Source organism: Ruditapes philippinarum, unplaced genomic scaffold, assembly GCF_026571515.1.
Source record: "Ruditapes philippinarum isolate M1 unplaced genomic scaffold, ASM2657151v2 ctg4336_1_1_1_1, whole genome shotgun sequence".
NCBI lineage: Eukaryota > Metazoa > Mollusca > Bivalvia > Venerida > Veneridae > Ruditapes > Ruditapes philippinarum.
Window position 1 is genome coordinate 64,539 of NW_026860585.1, and position 22,676 is coordinate 87,214.

At 33.0% G+C, this 22,676-nt stretch overlaps 2 protein-coding genes across 5 annotated transcripts in view; both read right to left on the reverse strand.

Moving 5' to 3' along the window:
- LOC132712688 (uncharacterized) overlaps positions 1–22,676 on the reverse strand; it is a 32,600-nt gene that overhangs the window by 2,377 nt on the left and 7,547 nt on the right. For 2 of the 4 annotated variants that reach the window (XM_060695098.1, XM_060695100.1), the window contains exons 2-7: positions 7,242–7,382; positions 6,447–6,581; positions 5,941–6,075; positions 5,513–5,598; positions 4,822–5,048; positions 1,356–1,528 (exon numbers count right to left, since the gene is read on the reverse strand). In XM_060695098.1, the coding sequence (XP_060551081.1) occupies positions 1,356–1,528; positions 4,822–5,048; positions 5,513–5,598; positions 5,941–6,075; positions 6,447–6,581; positions 7,242–7,382 (897 nt within the window). Of the gene's footprint in view, positions 1–1,355; positions 1,529–4,821; positions 5,049–5,512; positions 5,599–5,940; positions 6,076–6,446; positions 6,582–7,241; positions 7,383–10,208; positions 10,434–22,676 lie in introns of those variants that run through there. The other 2 variants (XM_060695099.1, XM_060695101.1) reach the window with 2 other exon arrangements.
- Positions 15,763–17,031, reverse strand: LOC132712687 (uncharacterized). Its single transcript, XM_060695097.1, has 2 exons — positions 16,820–17,031; positions 15,763–16,149 (listed from the first exon to the last, which is right to left on the reverse strand). Exons 1-2 carry the CDS (start codon positions 16,937–16,939, stop codon positions 15,967–15,969), a joined length of 303 nt encoding a protein of 100 aa, XP_060551080.1. The 5' UTR covers positions 16,940–17,031; the 3' UTR covers positions 15,763–15,966.

The following is a 22,676-nucleotide window of genomic DNA, read 5'->3' on the forward strand; positions in this document are numbered from 1 at the left end:
ACATAATTCTGTCATAATTTTAGAAAGAGCTATGGACCTTTGACAGTGACTTCATATTATGCTCTCAAATAAGTGGGTAAGCATTCATCACAATCCATTTAGTAGTTTTGAAGAGACCAACATTCACACAAAAACTTAACCATAGTATGACTATGTTGCCTAGGTGAGTACAATGGCCTTCTCTTTTACGCGATTACCCAGGTTAAATGTATATAGTCCTCAAATTAACTGTTGTAGGTCAGCGCACAGATACTGGGGGTATGTCAAAGACTATCACGACAACCCCCTTTCACTTATTTAAGAACAACAATACAAAACGCAATAAATTGAAAATCTTTGAAACACGCCAAATACCTGTGTACCAGCGTTAAATGAAAATATATGAATGTTACAGTGTAGGAGATTACCAAGCTGTAGATTTGCGCAGAAATTAAAGTGAAAGCATTACGACAAACGAAAATTCCATTACGTCCGTACTAGTAGTACTCGTTTTATGCTGTGACAAGACGGGTTTGCTTAAATCAATGTCATGTGCCAGGAATCCGACACCATGTGTCTTATTTATATATAGACAGTGTTGGCATGCTTGTGATGGTTTATCCTATAATGCCTTGGGCCTTAATTTATAATATCCCAGTTAAACGGTATATAAATATTTAATAAGTAAATGACACACAATAAAACACAAACATAGAATATAATACATTAAAGGCATCAGACTCGTTACCAAATCTATCCAAAGTAAGAAAGCAAACATGTGACCTCGCTTTACTACTTTTAAGGCACCAGAACTATGTCCACACAACACTATCAAATTCGTCTCAAAAGAAAAAAAACAAAATATAAAAAAAACTTTAAATATATATACATTTGAATTTCTTAAAAACGAATTTGTTTCTGAAATAAATTGAAAAATTTAGATGTTTTATGGGAATACAATGCAACAGCTCTTTCCCCGGTGCGTTTTTGTCCACATGCATTACAGCTCCCCTTTAAGTTAGGTGGAGACAACGTGTTAACGCAATTCAATTTTAGCCTGGTTGCACTTTAAACTTTTCTAATTACAATAAATCAGACAGTTGCATGACAACTGCACCGTCCATTATTTCTATGCGTATTAAAGAAAACCTTGTCTTTTCATTGAAGAAAAATGTAAATAAAAACATTTCACAACAAAGCAAGAAATTACAAAAATCGGTCCTGAAGTGAAAGCTGGTGGATGTTTTTATGTACTTGTATTCTTATTGACGACTCGTAAAATAAATCGTGTCATTCCGCAGTAAATCATGCGTCTTATTCAAAATCATATAAGACTGACATCCGAATAAGTCTAATGTATATGGAAAAAAACTTACATTTTTCTGACTTTTGTCCGAACGAAACAATCCTGTAAACATGTTCACACCGGCTGAGATGAAGGAAGTGACTGTTCCGGCAATACCCCCGCTAAGTGCCGCACCTGGAGACAACACATCATCAAATATTGTCTTCTTTGTACTCTTCCCATTCATCTTCTTATTGGTCATCTCTGAAAATGGTCATTAAACGTATTTTTAAAAAATTAAAAAAAAATCTTCCTCCTTAATTTTTATGATTTACAAATTTAAATATGTATTTAAAGTTACACATCAATTTCACTTAAAATGTATGTTTTAAATTGTACCGATCTTCTGAAAGTATTTCTCTGACATACCTCATTCATCCAGACGGCGCTATGTCACAGGGTAGTCAACCAACATGTTAGTTGTCATACAGGTCTATTAGTATCAATAAAATTATATATAAACGAGACGTATTTTTAAAAAAAGATACTCGGCCGAAGAAAAACTTGTTAACTTGCATGTCATATAGAAATGTGTGCATAACTTGCATAACAGTGACATAAGAATTTCTTGTAGGGTTATCAATCTTGAAAAATGGAACACTTTAAGATGTAATATATATTAGCAATTTTATGATGTGGGAGCTTGAAGTATATCCTATAAGAAATGAAGACGTTTAAGTGAAAATTAATAATTTATAGAAAAAAATCTTAGTTCAAGGGGGACATAATTACGGAAATAGACAAGCCAGCGTATTGAACTTCCTCACACATGATTGAGTGATAATAAGAAACATATACATAAAGTTTGAAGTAGAAACATTTAGAAATAAAGAAGTTATAAAAACATCTTTTTCATACAATTCTAAGGTCAAGGGGGGGAGGGGAATTCTGATAATTTTTGTGCTAGAGTTGGAAACCTTTTCACATATGATGATATGGTTGATGATCAGAAACATATACTTGAAGAACTGTTCAGAGTAATCACAAATATTGTTAAATTTGCCATATTTTAAGCCTAACGTTTGCAATAGAAACCAAAATTTTCAACATAGGAATAAAGAAAACATGTGCATAATCTCCATAATACCATCTACCCATATTTCAAGTTTCTTAAAAATATTTTCATTACTTTTTGCGTTATCACTGTATCCAGTTTATGTGTTAAATTAGCCATATTTTGAGTCTATTTGTTGCCATAGCAACAGCAGTTTTCAACATAGGAAGAAAATAATTTTTTTTTGTTTGGGTTTTACGTCACATCGACACAGTATAGGTCATATTGCGAAGTTCCAGCTTTACTGGTGGAGGAAGACCTCAGGTGCCCTTTCATGCATTATTTCAGGCACGAACGGGTACCCGAGTAGAACCACCGGCGTTCCGTAAGCTAGCCGGATAGCTTCCTCACATGAAAGAATTCAAAGTCCCTGTCAGGATTCGAACCCACAGAGGCGAGGGGCAAGTGGTTTGAAGTCAACGACCTTAACCTCTCGGCCACGGACGCCCTAAGAAAAGAAAAAGACGCGCATAATCTCCTGACTGCTATCTAACCATATATCAAGTTTCATAGAAATATTTTCAGTACTTTTTGCGATATCTCGGATCCAGTTTTGTGGACTGACAGACAGATAGATAAACTGACAGACGGACCGGTGAAACCGGTAGGGGACTTGTTCCATAAAAACATTATATCACTTGAACACATCAATTATCATAAAATATATTAGACACTTATTGAACATCATAAACTAAGGGTTCCTGATAACTTCTTTTATTACCCCTCACTTTTTTCGTAATGCCAATTTGCCATAGGCCTCTGGAAGTTATTTTTACTGTTACTGCAAGTGTACCACGTGACTAAGAATTTTGTACTGTTACAAAGGTAACAGTATTTTTTTTACAGTATAAAATCTGGTCACGTGGTCTATTTTCTAAATAAAATGAAATAAAATGGCCGCCATTTTTTTTCGCGATTCATTCTTATTTCCGACGTTAAACCTCGATAGGACATCATTTTCTTCTCAGGAGTAACTATGACACTCATAAAATTTAGTTGTTCGCACCCTGGTGTGCTTTTCGCGTATATCTTTTTGTTTAATAGTTAAAAAAGTGAACAAACGAAAGTAATTGCAATGTAAATAATTATGTGTCAAACTGGATTTAAACATGCAAGAAAGGATTATTTAACAATTATTATCTGTGACACGATACAAATATGTTGGACAGACATAGGATATCATCGTTATTATGCTAAGAATATTCTGGAAACAGAAGGATCAGATTTCACAAATCATAACCGTGTAAATGGGTTAGTGTTTTGTTTTCTAAAACCTAGCTTATTGTATGTTTATGATTTGTAGATATCATCACTTGCTTAAAGAATAAAAGAAAAAGAAAACTTCTCAAGTAGGCCTTAAGTACACTTAAAACTTAAAAGGTAAGGACAGTTTAGTTACACAGTTTTACAGTTTGTTACTTTTGGTTTATTTTTGTTACAGTAAGATTTAGTTGACACTTTCAGATCATCACATTATTTTTGTTCGGGGTAATAGAATAAATAACACATGGGTTTGTGAGTAACAGTAAAAATATCATCCCTCGTCAAAATACTGTTACCCTCGGCTACGCCTCGGGTAACAGTATTTTCATCGGGATGATATTTTTACTGTTACCCACAAACCCATGTGTTATTTATATAATATCATTCTCGTTATTTTAGAAAAGATTTAAAACTAACATCTTGTGTAAAGTAAACGCAGTAAGTTCTTACGTAAAATAAACTGTACATAAAATCTGAATGCAGTGTATTTTATGTTTTGTGGGAAGAAGTATTGTCAACCAGAACTTAATTATTGAACTACCCTGTACATTTTACTTTAGAACTATCCTTTTCATTTTGTTTCATAATGGCAAGAACAATCATTTACATTTTTATTTTAGAATGGCCAATGAGATTCCAAGATTTCATTTTGTAATTTTAAAATGACTAATTAAAACTTTCCTTATATTCAGTTCTTCCCTATTTTACAAGAGGTCAAAATGAAAAGCAGTTCGGGCGGAAAAATAGAGCAGAGAATATGATATAAATAAAAGATGTGTGTTACAAAGCTCCTTGGATGTTCTCTTTTTTACTTAACGTTACATTTCCAAAACTACATTGTGATAGATATTAGACAAAGTAAAAACTGTATTTCCATAGATTATTATTACATATTATTTTCTCATTTTTTTGTCTAAGCGTTTAAGCAGAGTCTTTCAAAAAGAAATACTATTCGAAAGACCCTGGTTTAAGTTATCATTATTCGACATATGCATTATATAAGGCATGGAAAGGCAGCTGGATTTTAATGGCAGCCTAAAGGTATACTGGTTCACAAGAAACAATGACGCTCAAATTATTTCGACATGTGATCGAGTTTCTCTGTTGACCCATGGCAGCATTCAAGTATTGCATTTTAATGTCATCACCATTTGGTAGTTGATTTTTTTTTAAAAGATACCTGCTTGTTTTCTGAATTTTTCTTTATCTGCTGTTAATGTCTTCAACTCTTCTTCATACTTCTTTTTTTCCTTGTCAAGTTCTTCTTGAGCTAGCTTGGCGGCTCTCGCTAGTTGCTTTTCTCGATCAATTTCCCACTTCAATCTTTCTTGCTCACTAACAACTTCTTTATTCCGACTGGTTACACTTGCCATATTCTTCTGTACTTCAGTCTGGATTTCAAGATATCTAAAAATAGCAAGTTTATCCGGTGATATAAGTAATAAATGAATATCATTCCATTGCTGCAATATATGTCATGGAATTTAGCGTGGCGATATTTCAGTTTTTACTTTAATTAAAATTAGGAATCTCCGAAATTAGTTACTCTTAGATAGTGTTTAAGCGTAAATATTGCCTGAGTTAATATATACCAAAATTTTTCCGGAATCAATCGCGAGAATCAACCCTACGTGGCCAAAGAATATACTATTTCAGGTAAAATAGTTATTGTAAAATATATTATTTAATCTTTCACGCAATGCACTTGTCAAGATCAGCTTCCAGTTGCCATGATACGTGCCAAACTGTCTCTGTAGTGTAAATTTGTCAGGATACATGTCCCATTGCCACGTGTCAATCATTAGCTTAAATTCGGATATTAAAAATGAGACATCATCTCAAGATTATTGTTAAGTTAATTGTACATTTACCGTTTCTGTGTCTGTTCAGTTTCGGTTTTCATTTCCTCCGCAATTTTAATAATCTGACCAAATATTTCTTTCACGACTTCTGGACTCTGAAATTTAAAAATAATGAAAAAGTAAAATATTTGCCACTTAAGTGCATTGAGAATACAGAATTTCTGATTAAATGAATTTTGAAATTCTCTAATAATTTGATTACCTCAAACATAAGAAATTAATATAATTTAGTTCTAAAGTAAGTCTTGCTTTCAAACAAGATCTAGATTTTCATTTACATGTACATTCCTACTGTCAAAAGAATATTTGTCCAATTTTCTATTTGGCTCCATTCAATCTCGAACGATAACTCTATATTTAGTTTGTTTATGACCCTAACATATTCATATGCCATTTGTCTTTAGGAGATGATTAAAGAATAAAACGGAAAAAATTACCTGGAGTTCAACAACAGCGTCGATGATCATAGGGATCAATGTTTTAACAATATGAGCTGCTGTTACTGTAAACTTCTTCATCAATCCGTTGGTCATCAGTTGCTGGGCTCGAGCTGAATGTGCTGTCAACCGGACCTGTAACAGTCATTGATAATTTATACTTGGAATGATAATTATGTCAATTTATTCGTCTAAAATGAGCAATTAAATCAAAAGAATGGACAAAAGACAACTGTCACAAGTATTTGGTTTGTGTACCGATGTAAAAAGAGGCATTATTTTAAATTTAGATTTTACCTGATAATATTCGAAGGTAAGACTTCATTTTTTTTTCATTTCCTAGCATACATTAATCCTAGAAAGTGTTTCAAATTTTTTTAGTTTATGTGAAGTTCCATTTAGGTAATGCGGGGTACATCTGCTTTGGCTTTCTTGATTAATTATTTAAACAATTACAGACTTCCGAGAAAGATTACTACGTATCTTGAATATCATACACAGTGTACCTCCTTAGCTTGCTCTGGATGATCAGCTAGATGTAGATAGGCAAGTTCCATGTAATGTGCTACTTCCCTCTGAGCTCTGTACATCTCTAAAGCAGCAATTGTATGAAGCAGCTCATGAGTCTCTGTAGGCAATTCCTGTAATTTGTGATGTGTTTAATACTCTTAATAATATGATAACTCATTTTAAAGACAGATTTAACGCAGCATAATTGTAAAACTTTATTTCATTTACTAATTGATACTGTTTAGCAAGGGCTCCCGTAGGCAAACGCCCACTTCAAATAACCATCGTGGGTTCTAATGCTGTGGTCAGGGACTTGGGATTCTTTCATGTTATGAAATTATTCAGCTAGCTTACATCTACTTATGTTCAGCTTGCGCGTAAAGAATTACACAAGAAACACCTGAGATTAGTCGGACATTATTTAAAATTCGATACAAAAAGCGTGTCTCAATGCTTCTCTTTAATGATGGGGTGATTATCCAAATAGATTTCAGGTAAATACTTCATAATATGTAGGCAAAAAGGTTTTCAAATATATAATATTAAACAATTTTAATCAACACAAAATCACTCTCCTGTCCGCCATTACAATATGTCATAGTGTCATTTGAAAGAACATGGTGCTGGCCGAACCGGAAAACATATTGAGCTGAACAGCAGGTACTTTAATCACTAGATCATAAATCATTTTTTAAGACAATAAAGTTAATATACCGGGAAAATACTGTATAAGTGTTTGTATTGCAACATAATGGCAGATGACCCCAGAGAGCCGTATATTATATATTTACCGCCGGTGAAGAACTAGTTGTATACATGCTTGATTTTCCCGAGCAGTCCTCGCCATCAGAAGAACACGAGCGATCATCGTCGGCACTATCATCGGAAATCGTACACGTTATGCAGCATAGTACGAGGAAAACTATGTAAATCTGCAAAACAATAGGCCGTTCAGATCTAAAAAAAATATTACCTTTTACCATCAAGTCTCAATAAAGTACTTTAAATAATGAGACTTGATGGTAAAAGGTAATTTTTTCAGATATGTAAAAATTGATCGAAAGCAGTTGTATTGTTGTAGCAGATGTCCCATTCGTGTTTAAATATTAAAATATTTTTGATAGAATGTTTACAGGGGCGTATCACATTGGGGGCAGGATCTGACCCCCAAGCGTCTGTCGTAGAAAGGCAAAATGGCATAGAAGCCGTGGTTTACACGTGTACACGGCATACACTTTATTTTAAAGATAACTGTGAGAGCTTCTAAGCAGCTGCAAAGTACGCAGTTGCCAACTAAAATGTTGTAAGACCGTCGTGTCGAAGCAGCGAACAAGAAAAGAAATTCTTGCGATCTCTCGGTGGTCGTGTTAATTGAACGACGTAGTGTGACAGGGGCTGACTGTGTTGCTCCTTTCGGCTTTAATAGATTTGCACAATCGGTGTTACTTTTACAGTCCGTCATTACAAGATACATACGTTGACCGATCGATTCAGAAAATCATCAAAGATAACTAATATGCCACCTTGAAAAACAAAATGAAACATCCAAAATAATAATTATATAGCATATGTATATTAAGTGCTTATTAGTCAGCATTCATCAAGCGGCTCAGTCGCTCAACCGGTTTAGAATTGATATTGACTTAACAAACACTAACCTATATACAGCGAGTAAATTATGTTTTGAATCTTTACTATACCGGGTAAGTCTTTAATGACAATTAAAGTTGGTGCCGATTTACTATAGGATGGTATTCACCTGTAAGCACTTTATTAGGCCGTTTCTCGCTCGATTAAATCTAAAAACGACCTTGCGAAATGAACGGAATTAGAACTTAGAGGTGGTTAACGTCAAATTTGAAATTATATATATATTTGTGTGTTTATTAAATTATACGCATAAAAACATAGCAGAATGTGATTTTGCACAAATGATATAAAATGTGATTTTTTTAAATGTATAAATCTATATATCTTCTGCAGATTATTGTTTGAATTTTAAAAATACTCCCATAATGTTTGTAAGGAATAAATGCCTTAAAAGCGAATAGCGCATTTTGTTCCGATGAACATGTAATGATTTATACGTTATACGTAGAAGATATTTAATAATTGCGAAAAAACTTGTTGAATTACGTGAACTATTTGTCAATGCGTGTAGCGTCTTTGGGTCTTACTAAATATTTCAGCAAAGTCGTGAAATCACGAAGTGTAATTTTTTTCACCGGATTTTATCGAAGAGACAAAAGCTTCAAGCATATCGAGAAAAGTTAAATTGCAATGCCTGAAAACTCCTCATCTTTGACAGTAAATTTTATTTAGATCTGCAAAACATTTTATCAATGCGAATGAAAATAAGTAGACGTAGCGGAAAACATATCATCAACTGTAAGCCCTGATACGCTTTCGTACACAAGTAATGTGTAAGACGTTTGTTGATTATAACGTCAAGTACTTTGTTTACACATTAGATAGATCTTCTTCTTACTTAAATAATTATTTATAAACTTAAACATATATATAGTATATCAAGTTTTAAACAAAGGTGCTAGTGGCATTGATTTGACCTAAAATGTGTTTAACCTTGTTATTTATGCACTAAAACATCAATATATTAAAAAAAAATATTTTTTATTTCACTGTTATATTATTTTAGACAAGGTATGCAACATTCAGGTACGAACATTATGGGTACGCCGGTTATCTGTGTTAAAATTTTTCACCGGGCGGTAATATCTTCGGATTTTTGCATGGAATCAATGCACAATATATTTTTCTATTACTATTTACTATTTACAGATCCCCAATTAACCGCTAGTTAATGTTATAAAGCCCGAAAGTAAGAAATCTCCCAGGTCCGAAAGATGAGACCGTCATGACATGTACATTGTAAGCTGGTATTTACGCTTGAAATACATCAACAAAGAGATCAAACGGGTCGAACACACATGCAAACAACTGGATTTTACATACATTTTAATTGTTTTATGCTCCACGAGTCGAACTTAGTCCTATAAGCCTGTATTTAAAGAAATATTCTACATGTAGACGATATTTTTAGAGGGTAATTCCTACCGAAAGTATTCTCCGGCTTCCGTTTCACATACATTGACATAGAGCGGAACAGGGAACCAAGCACGTGTTGCGGGAGAACACTTCCGTTTTAGGAATTACCTTATACATGTAGAATTTTTCTTAAAATACGGGCACATAGGACTTAGTGCCACTCGTGGAGGATAAAACCATTTAAATGTATGTAAAAACCAGTTGTTTGCATGTGTGTTCGACCCGTTTGATCTCATTGTTGATGTATTTCAAGCGTAAATACCAGGTTACAATGTACATGTCATGACGGTCTCATCTTTCGGACCTGGGTGGTTTCTTACTTTCGGGCTTTATAACATTAACTAGCGGTTAATTGGGGATCTGTAAATAGTAAATTGTAATAGAAAAATATATTGTGCATTGATTCCATGCAAAAATCCGACGATATTACCGCCCAGTGAAAAATTTTAACACAGATAACCGGCGTACCCATAATGTTCGTACCTGAATGTTGCATACCTTGTCTAATAACATAACAGTGAAAAAAATTTTTTTTTAATTTTTTTTGTTTAATATATTGATGTTTTAGTGCATAAATAACAAGGTTAAACACATTATAGGTCAAATCAATGCCACTATCACCTTTGGTTTTAAATAGAATACACGTCATTATCAAATAAATACGATATTTTAACACAAATTTTATCACATACCTTGCACATAACTGTAACTTCCATACCGCTGTTTAAACGAAACAGAAAGTAGAATAAATTAACTACGGGTTTTCAAATATTTAAAACATATCCTCATGAATGAGTTAGTGTATAACTCAACGTGGCATATCCGATATAGAATTTTACGTAGCTGAGTCGCAAAAAATACGGATCTCTCGGTGTCATTTTTGCTATTTTCGCACGCTTTAAAAGCGTAACATCTCCCTAGCATGTGTAAAATCCACTTATTCTACAGTATGTCAAAAATGATAACTCGTCGCCATAATTTAATAGGATTTAAGAGAGGACGAAATATTATACATAATAATTATGTGTGTACAACAGCCATTCCTCCAGATGAACCAGCTGATTCTGTTTGTGATGAATCTATTGTATCAAGACATTCTCTCTTATTAGGTGATGCCATGGTTGATATAGTACGACTTGTTTAACGATCTCGAAAATATGGTTTGATGAGCGAATCGAAAAGTTATTCCCTTTTGAATAGCTAAATCAAAAGTAAAATTGAATTTAGAAATTAATTAAACCAGATCGAAGGTAGATTATACGTCTGGTTTTAGAAATATGTAGTATACGGTAATTATTGTTTTGTCACTTACCAATCGAATTATAAATGTGCAAACTGTTTGTTGTAACGTAAAACTTACAGGATTATTTACTATCTAGCATTTTCCAAGCGGCTATAGCGTAAGTTTGCACGATGACAAGAATTAATAAAGTTCCATTGCTCCATCAAAAATCGTATTACAGTGGCTTGTAATACGTTTTAATAATACATTGTAATACATTTAAACGTTATAGCGTATAAAATATTGATACTTTCTTGTTGCAGTTTATTTACAGTAATGTTAAGTTGTAAGAATCTTATCTAGTACACCGGCTGGCGGTACAGACCAGAATATTTAGCATAACAGACGCATATTTACGTTAATATTCTAACTGAACATTCCTGTCCGTCGGTATCAGTGAATCTAATCTGTAGTGCTTAGTACTGTTTACGATATCATTTTCTTTTGAATCATTACAACTTTTATATTAAATCATCGAAATCCAAAATACGTTTCAAATTGGGACTTTAAATATTAAATAACATGCATTGTGACCTAAGATACAAATTATTTAAAAAGACGATAATATCATCTGATGAAGCTTAGAACTGTGGGTACCTTTGGCTATTAGTCCTGCACGATGAGATATTGTGATATTTTGTGTATGACAATATCTCCCCTCTGTGTAGAAGCGAGATTCTAACCCAGAACAAAAATATTTCAGAATGTAGCTCCGACACGTCAAAATAATTTGACTACCTTGCCTAAAATTCCAGAATATTCATCACAGTAAAAATTATGGTAAAAGTGTACTTCAACCGACTTTACCTTAGAGTTTGGCCAGCCTGTAAATCAGTCTGACCAGGTTCCATACTATTGGCTGAATAATTTGTATTCATTATCTTAATGTCAATACAATTGACTGACTGTTTCAAAAAATAGAGTTGGTCACGTGTTAAGTCAATATCCTCAGTAATTGGGAGAAAAAGATATTATAATATTCAACACAACCGATTTATGAATGGTCATAACCAATGCCTAATACAAAGGTATGGAATAGGGCCCTGTAGTCTTATGTCAGTTGCTAACTGGAACCCTTCTAATGTTATGACCATGTTTTGTACTTCGCCCAGTCTAAATTCAACATCAAAATGCTATAATGAAATAAAACTGTATATTTCTTATGAACAATTCTACGGTATCGATCAATTTATTATAATCATAATAAGAAAGACGCATCCGCCATATGAAGTACAAGAAAAATGAATCTGTTGTCCAGGGGTAAGCAATTTCAACTATCGTTTTATATTTAATGCGTAAAAACACTTTTGCACCTTTCACTATTTGCTCATTTTAACGGATGATCAAACAGTATACATCGAATACAGCTTACCGTATTGTATAATATGGTTGTAAACATTTATTTAATGCAATGAAATATGTTTCAACTAAACTAAACCGTCAGCTGTATACGTCAAGATGCTGCATATCACCGTATATATACATGTATAGCTAATTGTTATAAGATGACCAAGTGACTTTCATCACTTTTCGTCTAGGCTACGACGCCGATTATGCCTACGACTACGTCTGCGCGATCTTAGATATGAAACATTGTCTAGTTGACTTCTGCTAAGTTTGTTCAAATTATAGTCCTGGGGTCTTAATTTGCCCCACCCTGAGGGTCATGGATATATTCCTTAGAACTTAAAATTATTCTTTTCTAAAACCACAAGAGCTAAAGCTTAGATATTTGGCATGAAACATTGTCTAGTAGGCCTCTACCAAGTTTGTTCAAATAATAGCACTGGACCCGAAATTGTGCCCACCCTGGTGCAGTCATGAATTTTCCTATATGTATATAGTAAATACTTACAAAAACTTGATCTTAGATATTTGGCGGAAAACATTATATTGTTGACCTATACTAAGTTTTATAAACTTTAGAAAATTTAAATTGAATTTGACCTTCATCTCAAGTTGACTTTGACCTTGACATTAAAGGTCAAATTAATGAACTTTGCTACAAGTGACCATATCTTTGTTATTTATGGATTTAATTCCTACTTGTGCAAAATACATATTTTGTGCTTGAAATATGACATTGACCTATATATGACCTTGACCATCAAGGTCAGATATTGAATTTAGCTTAGATTGTCTTAACTTGGTTATTTATTTACGGATTTGATGAATGCTTGGACAAAAGAACTCTTATAACCAAACCCGTATGTTGAATAATTCAAATGTGACCGTGACCCTTATTTGACAACTGTTGAAATTGTTGCACCAGTATTCATTTACAAATAAGAATTTGACACAGGGGTTCGGCACGTTGGGAAGATAGTATACAAAAGTATTTTTTTAGTTTTTACTTTTGTATACAATCACCCCAAAGTGCCGAACCCCTGTGGTAATTGGCCTTTACTGTCAAGGTCAAATTATTTAAATTTGCTTAAGTTATCATAACAAAAAGTTATCATAACTTTGTTACTTACTTACATATTTGGTTCATAATTGGACAAAGAACATATACATTACAAAAATGTTGAATTATTCTTATATGACCTTCACTTTTTTTTACCTTGAACGCCAATGTCAAATTATTATAATTTGCTTTAACTATCATAACTTTGTGACATACTTATGGATTTGATTCATTGTTGCACAAAAGAACAGTTCGATTGTGACCATGACTTTTTAATGACCCTGACCTGTTAATTGGATTCTATTTTGTTCTAGAAAAATGTTTTCTTTACTTAATCTTCCATTAATGTCAAACACCTCGCGGGGACGTATCAATGTCTAGGAATACACTGATACAATATTCTTTCTCCAAAGTGTTCAGCTTTAAAAATAAGAATATTTCGAGCGTAACCAATGGTGGCTTTTGTTTTTTGAATTAACGTGGAAATGAAGTAAAGCCATGTTTTTAATTCATGTGTTACACTGTTCAAAGTTACCGACGGTAAACAAGGGTGGTGCAAGGTTTGAGCAAAACCTAAGAGATACTGAGAGGGGAATTCTGTGATGCTGTTTAGACAGACAAAACTGAGTTATACCAAGTCTGGGGAAGAACACAAAGCTATTCTCATCAAATTGTTTATATTTATTTTAAAAATTATTTTATATAGATTTTGCCGAGCTTTGCTAGCATGATGAAAGAAAGGCCATATCACATGCTGAATCCCCAATTATTAATTTTTGTTTTTATTATTTTCAATCTTGCTAGTTAATATGTGATCATTAAACATTTGAGCCGCGTCACGACAAAACCAACATAGTGTGTTTGCGACCAGCATGGATCCAGACCAGCCTGCGCATCCGCGCAGTCTGATCAGGATCCATGCTGTTCGCTTACCAACCCTATAACAAGTAGAGATTCTGATAGCGAACAGCATAGATACGCAGGCTGGTCTGGATCCATGCTGGTCGCAAACGCATTACGTTGGTTTTGTCGTGACGCGGCTCATTTTACAATTGAGGTTTTTAACAAACACATTTCCATGTGACTACTAGCATATGATGATGTGAGAGGGCAAGACGAAATATATCAATATTTAACTATGAACACAGTCACAACATAACGCCTCTTGTAAGCAATGTTTTATTGACGAACACATATTTATTGACTGCTGTAAATACCGCATACAACGTTTATATTTGACAATGCCATGGTACGTTTAAAAATATATGAATATAAACATTTATACATTAAAGATCCTGTAACACAAATTTTTATATTTTTAAATCATAAATATGATGCTCAAATTAAGATTTATCAATATTGTAGGTACTAAAAAGCATTATTTATAAAGATATTATCGAATTTAACATTTAATGTAGATAAAGGGAAGTAATAAAAAATTATTTTCTATAAAGTTTAAGTCAAATTTTACAATAAGAAATGAATGCATATATTTTTTAATGATTACATATTATAAGCACAAATATTTGCAGTACATATTTAACATATTCTTCGATGTTTGAAAATTGTTTTATTTGTATAATAATGTACATATATATAATTTCAATTAGTGTGGTTTACCACTTTGATCACAACATACAGGATCTTTAATATATGTACAATGAAAGTACTATTAAGTACCTCTATATGTATGCTAGACTGTCTGTCATAATATAGCTTAATAGGCTACCTCCTACGGTATGCCCAGTTACAATGCCCAGTAACAATCACAAATACAAGAATGATACCGTCAAAGTTTGGTGATCATCCATTAAATAGTAAAGACGAAGATGTTAAAAGATTTTTCTATTTTTAGCTTTAGCGACCCTTAAAAGGGGCCAATTTAATTAATATGAGCAAATGTGATAAAAGACTACCTAAGAATGCTACAGACAAAGTTTGGTGATCATCCATCAATTAGTACAGTAGAAGAATTATGTTTAACGGTTTTTCTAATTTTAGCTTTAGCGGCTCTTAAAAGGGGCCAATCAAATTAATATGAGCAAATTTGGTAAAAGACTACATAAGAATGCTACAGACAAGGTTTGGTGATCACATATCAATTAGTAGAAGAAGTTTTTCTTTTTAGCTCTAAAGGCCGCTAAAATGGCCCAATCAAATTAATATGAGCTCATTTGGTAAAAGACTACCTAAGAATGCTGCAGACAAAGTTAAGTGATAATCCATCAATTAGTTGAGTAGAAGATGTTTAAAGTTTTTCTCTAGAGGCTCAAATCGAATAAATATGTGCAAATTTGATAAAAGACTACCTAGGAATGCTAGAGACAAAGTTTGTTGATCATCCATCAATTAGGTCAGTAGAAGATACAACTCAAGTTTTTTCTTCTATTTTAAGCTATGTTGACCACTAAAAGGGGCCAACTAAAATGATGTTAGCAAATTTAAGTGTGAGTTCCAAAAGGATGCTAGGAACCAAATTTGAAGTAAATCTGCCCGGCAGTTTCAGAGAAGAAGATGAATGACCCATGACGACAGAGCATCCCCTTTTGATACTAACAGCCCACCGTGAACATTCGGTTCGTGAGCTAAAACACAATGTTTAAAAATAATGTGCGCTATTTTTTAATTAAGATCATTGTGAACAACAGAATATTGCGTGCCATTGTTGAATTTTAAATAAAGCTGGTACAAAAAATGCTCCCCAGGATGTTTTATTATATACTTTAGTAATAATATGAAAGCAGTAATTGTTTCCAAAATCTTATTTTGGATATGAGTTCTCTATGTCAGCCTCAATTTCAAGCAACACATCTTGCTGACGTTGTGCGCGTGCTTCGGCGGCCATTTTGTCTATAGGTGCTGACAGGAAGTTGTAAAGGGAGTAGATTTCCGTGTCACTCTCTTGTACGTAGTCACTACAGATTCGACCAAAAAACTTCCAACCCTGTACAAAGTAGATTGTAATCATCTATATCGTGACTATACAGCTGATATTATTTAATAAGGAAAAATAAAATGTTTTTCAATCTTCAATGCTTATCATAGTTTGTTAACTTTCAACCTGCTCAAGGTGAAGATGATGAAAGCATTTTGAGACGTTGTGGCCGAGTGGTTAACGCGTCGGACTACTAGTAATCTAAGGATTGCTGACCGCGTGGGTTCAAACCCCGTCAGGGGCAAGCCGTTGTTTCCTTGAGCAAGAAACTTTACATTCATTGCTTAGTACTGGTTGGTTCCAGGAACGGATTCACGAGTGTATCAATAAGCTTATAGCATCCAACACAATCAAACTTAAATTAATTTGTATAAACAACTGATAGCCTTTTCTACCAGGAGAGGGCCAGACACATCCGTGCAATCTGACAAGGATTTATATAATTTGCTTCCATCTTGATATCCGTAAAATTGAAAATGGACAATTCCAAAAAATATGAAGCTGGGCAAGTCCATTTAAAAAACAGAAGGTTAAGGGTTTATCCAAGAACATTTGATCTAGATCTATTTTTGTTCATTGCTAATTCTGAACCATTGTTGAAGTATAATTACTTATTATTATTTTTTTCCAAAAAATGAAGTTATTTTACATTAATTTATGTAAAGATTTGAATATGCACCTTTTCTGCTCGACCAATTGATTCTTGAAATCTTTTTGCAAATTTTTGATTTTCTATTTGAGCAAGATAAACACTTCCTGAAGTGGATTCATCTCGTAAGGCTTTAACAGCTGCAGCCATGTTAGACCAGAATTCAATAATTCTAGTAAACTGCCTATCAACATTGCCAAGTTGTGCATGCGCCTCTCTCAAACTTTCAACGTTTCCTAAATTGGCTGAAAAGAAAAAAAAATATGAATAAAAAATCCGTTTCTGGTACTCACTCTATAAAAGTATTTTCCAGTGTACTTAGAACCGTTTTTATTTGAATCTATATATGTAAGCGTATCCTTTGCTTCCAAAACAAACATTTTAAAAATGAACACGCTATTTCTTAGTATTAAATGACACTAGAAAATGCTTAACCACCTTTGTTTGCATTCCCAAGCTTCTTTAAGGTTGCCCCTAACCTTTCCCAATGCCTTCTTGCCTCTTTATTAACGCTGTTCGTTGCATTCGAGCCAATAAACATCCAGTTTTGGCACCCATGGACTCGCTCTTTGTGGCTTCCCTGGTTATCCCCCTATAATGGCGTCCATTAAATTTTTTTCAAACTACAAAATCGACAAACAATTTCCCCTAAAAGGGTTGTCACGAAAAAAGGAATAAATACACACATTTTTTCTGTCATAAATTCAAGAAAGAGCTATTGGACCTTTTTACAGTGGACTTCCTATTATTCCTCTCAAATAAGTGTGTACGGTTTTCAACACAATTCCATTTAGTAGTTTTGAAAGATATCAACATTCACACAAACACTTAACCACAGTATGACTATGTTGCCTAGGTGAGTACAATGGCCTTCTCTTTCATGCGATTATCCAGGTAAAATGTGCATAGTCCTCAACATGACGTCCAGAATAAACAAAATTGTCATACATATGATTTCATGCAAAAGATATAAAACTATTGAGTTGTAGGTCAGCACACAGACATTGGGGGTGTTGTCAAAGAAACTATCATGAACACCACCCATTTCACTTTATTAAAAGAAAAAACAACAAAATGTTGATTTAAAATTTGGGATAATCTTTGATAGCTGTTTAAACCAGAGTTTAAAATTGAAAAACATATGGGAAGATTTACAATAGCTGTAAAGATTTTGGGCAGATTGTTGAAATTTAAAAGGGGAAAACGCCATTAGGGACACAAAAAATTCCATTGTAACGCCCCGTCCCTAGTATACTCTTTTTTAATGCTGTGACAAAAAAGGGGTTTTTGTTTAAATAAATTTGTGTATTGGGGCCGGGAAATTCACCCCATGTGTTTTTTTTAATAAATAAAGTTTTTGGCATGTTTTTTGAGGGTTTTTTATCCTAAAAATGCCTTTGGGGCCTTAATTTTAATAAAAATCCAGTTAAACGGAAAATATAAATTTTTAATAATAAATGACAACACAATAAAACACAGACATATAATATAATACATTAAAGGCATCAGACTCGTTACCAAATCTATCCAAAGTAAGAAAGCAAACATGTGACCTGGCTTTACTATTTAAAAGGCACCAAGTAAAGTTTTCCACACAACACTATCCAAATCATCTCAAAGGAAAAAAAATACAAAATATAAAAAACTTTAAAAGACATATATTATATATTATATATATATATATATATATATATATATATATATATATATATATATATATATATATATATATATACATTTAAATTTCTTTAAAAACGAGTTTGTTTCTAAAATAAATTGAAAAATTCAGATGCTTTATGTCAATATTATGCAACAGCTCTTGTCCCGATGCGTTTTTGTTCACATGCTCCCCTTTAATTTAGGTGGAGACATCGTGTTAACGGAATTTAATTTTAGCCTGGTTGCACTTTAAACTTTCCTCATTACAATAAATCAGACAGTTGCATGGCAACTGCCCCGTCCATTATTTCTATACGTAGTTAAGAAAACATTGTCTTTTCATTTGAAGAAAAAGTAGATAAAAACATTTCGCAACAAAGCAAGAAATTACAAAAATCGGTCCTGACGTAAAAGCTGGTGGATGTTTTTATGTACTTGTATTCTTATTGACGACCTCGTAAAATAAAACGTGGCAATTCCCGAAGTAAAATCAAATGCGTCTTTATTCAAAATCCATATAAGACTGGACATCCCGAATAAGTCTAATGTATAATGGAAAAAAAACTTACATTTTTCCCTGATTTTTGTCCCCGAACGAAACATTCCTGTAAACATGTTCCCACACCGGCTGAGAATGAAGGAATGACTTTCCGGCAATACCCCCGCGTAAGCTGCTCCGCACCTTTGAGACAACACATCAAATCAAATATTGTCTTTTTGTACTCTTCCCCCATTCATTCTTGCTTATTGGCATTCTGAAAATGGTCATTAAAACGTATTTTTAAAAAAATTAAAAAAAAAATCTTCCTTCCTTAAATTTTTATGAATTACAATTTAAAATATGTAATTTAAAAAGTTACACATCAATTTCACTTAAAATGTATGTTTTAAATTGTACCGATCTTCTGAAAGTATTTCTCTGACGTTACCTCACACATTCTGAAGGCCCTTTGTTACAGGGTAGTAAACCAACATGATACTGAAGTTGTCATACAGGTCTTGTTAAATATTTCTATATTCGTCCAAGTATCAATAGAATTATATATAATAAATAGTGCAGAGAATATGTCATTTATTAAAGATGTGTGTTGCATAGCTTCTTGATTAAAGGTTTCGGGATTTTTTTTGTACTTAATGTTACATTTCAAAATACATTGTGATAGATATGAGACAAACTAAAACTGTATGTCCATGAATAATTATTACATATTATTTTACACGTTTGTTTTTCAAAGGGTTAAAGTTATAAGGTGAATTTCCAGATTGCCGAGATGGAAAGGCCCCTTACGAAGTAATGTGCATTATATAAGCCATGAAAAGGCAGCTGGATTTTATTGGCATAGTTAATCAATCAGCCTTATGGTATACTAGTTTACAAGAAACAATGACGGTCAAATAATTTGACATGAGATCGAGTTTCATTTCTCGCCCATGGCAGCATCCAAGTATTGCATTTTAATAATGGCATCACCAGATGTTCATATTTTCAAAAAAATACCTGCTTGTTTTCTGAAATTTTCTCTATCTTCTGTTAATATCTTCAACTCTTCTTCAAACTTCTTTTTTTCCATGTCAAGTTCTTCTTGAGCTAGTTTCGCGGCTCTCGCTAGTTGCTTTTCTCGTTCCATTTCTACCTTCAATCTTTCTTTCTCATTAACAACTTCTTTATTCCGACTGGTTACACTTGCCATATTCTTCTGTACTTCAGTCTGGATTTCAAGATATCTTAAAAAGCAAGTTTATTCGGTATTATGTGATATAAATGAAATAAATAAATATCATTTCATTGCGTCTACAATATGATACAATATATGTCATGGAATTCAGCATGAATTATTATCAACGGCATTCTGCTCACTGCTACAAGGCGATATCTCAGTTGACTCTGTTTTACCTAAGTCAAAATTAGGAATCTCAGAAATCAGTTACTCTTAGTTAGCGTTTCAAGCGTCAATATTGCATGGCTTAAAATAAACCAAAATTGTTCAGGAAATTCAAACTTTGGGGAAAAAAATTAAAAAAGAGTACAGATTCAAGATTCAAGTAATGATTTACACGTTATGTGTGATTAATGACTGATTTTGCAGCATTTTCATTACATTTCTAGTGCGTGCAGTAAGGTATACTTTTGGAGATTTTAAGCGAAAATCAAGTTGATATGGCGAGAATCGACTCTACGTTACCAGAGGATCTTATGTTGAGGTAAAATAGTTATTTTAAAAGATATTAATAAATCTTTCACGCAATCAGGGCGTCCACTCATTTTCCATAGCAAAAAATATAGGAATGCCATCAAAATAAAGAATCTTTCATGGTCTAAATATAGGAAAATATAGGAATAGAGATAACAAGCAAAAGTAGGTTTATCCTTCTCCTCCACTCACCTACACCATTGTTTTATTTTATTAAAAAAACAAACAATCACCTTAACATCATAAAGGAAAACTTTAACAAATAAAGTGAAAAATACTGAAAGTACAAAAAAGTAGAAGAACACTAGTGCCTAGTATGGAAGAGAATACATGAAGTACTTCTTGTACATAGCAATACAAAATTATTCAGGATTTCAAAATAGGAAGTGAAATTTCTTTAAAATGAAATGCAATACAATTTATTAAAGAAAATTTAAAATTTAAATATTTTGAATGAGTGCACTAAAATCATCTTCACATTCAGTTAGAAATTAAGCATTATTTATGTCTATAAATAAAAAATAATGATGCCCTACTTAGACATAAAAACAACTTTGACACTATTATGTTATTGATTATGGTTCAACAAAGCATTTCAAAGTTAAAGGTACAATGTATATTAATATTATTGATATACATAAAGCTAAACAAACAATCATGCAACATAACCTTCTGAGAAAGTAAATTAATTTTTCTCACTGTCTAATTTTTAATTTTAACATTGACTTGAGGAAAACATCAAAGAAGACTTCACTTTTAAACTGTTCAGGTATAAAACTTATTGTGATTTTTCTTCTTGCCTGTAGCTGATTCCTTCCCCTTGCCTTTGTCCTTAACAGAGCTAGAGGAGGCAATTTGTTTTCCTGAAGAGGAGAGAGAAGAACTGGTCATCAGTTTTTGTTTCTTACTTTCAATTGTCTTTTTTCTCTCTTTTCTACCTCCTTTTGCTAATCTCTTAAATAACCATTTCTTTTCTCGGTTTTTCATCTTGAGAAGTGGCTGTAGAGATTATCATTTTAGCAACACTTGCACATTGCATATTTTGTTCCTCCATGGCTTTCTTTAGCTTAGAATTTCCCTCTGGCAATGAAATTTTTGTGCTCAAGATTTTTCCTCTGAGACGATCTTCGTCTTTTGATAAATCTTTTTTTTTCTAACATTGAAACAGTTTTATCTCTTTCTTCTTCTTTCTGTTCTTCAAGTTTCTTTCTTTCCAGTCGTTCATTCTCCCTCTCTTTTTTCTTTCTCTTTCTTGATTCTCTATCTCCTTCTGCAATCTATCTAGATAATTCCTGTGTGCCATTTTAACATAACTTAAAACCCCATTGTTAAGTGGCACACTTTCAGGACTTTGCTTCACTGGGTCACTAAACTTAACACTGTATTTTACAGTTCTGATAGCATTGATGGTCTTTTCCCCAATGGCTTGGTCTTATCAACTGTACCTAACATTCTATTTTGACACAAAAACTTGTATCTAACATCAAGAATTGCCCATTGGGGCAGCACAGGGGGCCCCTTTTTTTGATAGCCAATAAGTGTTAAAATTTTTTGTTAAAACTTTCTTATCAATTTTTCAGAATTTGTGCAAGTTTTTGCCAAATTTCACTCTCCAGAAACTGTAAATTTTAAAAATAGAAGTCGCTTTAATCAGGTATGTTGTTACAGTACAAAAGAAAGAATCTTTAACACCCAGTTTTTTAATTTTACTTGTAAAGATCAGAGCTCCTCAAAATTTAAGTCTTTTACTAGCTTTGCTTCACCAATCTCAAATTTTTGTCATCTTTAAAGTTGAGAAGTTGATTCCCAAAATCTGTTGATTGTGAATTTGCTTTCCTGTTGTACAAGCTTAACAAGCAATCTGGTGTAAGGAAAACTGTTCCTCATGACTGTTTATCACCAAAAATTGGGACCCTTTTTGTGTGTTTGGGGTTTTTAAACAATAGATTTTCACTCTTGAAAATTTTGTCCAAAAATTCCCTTTAAACAAAAAGGGATTACAGTTTTCAAGAATAAAAACTTAAATTTCCTATCTA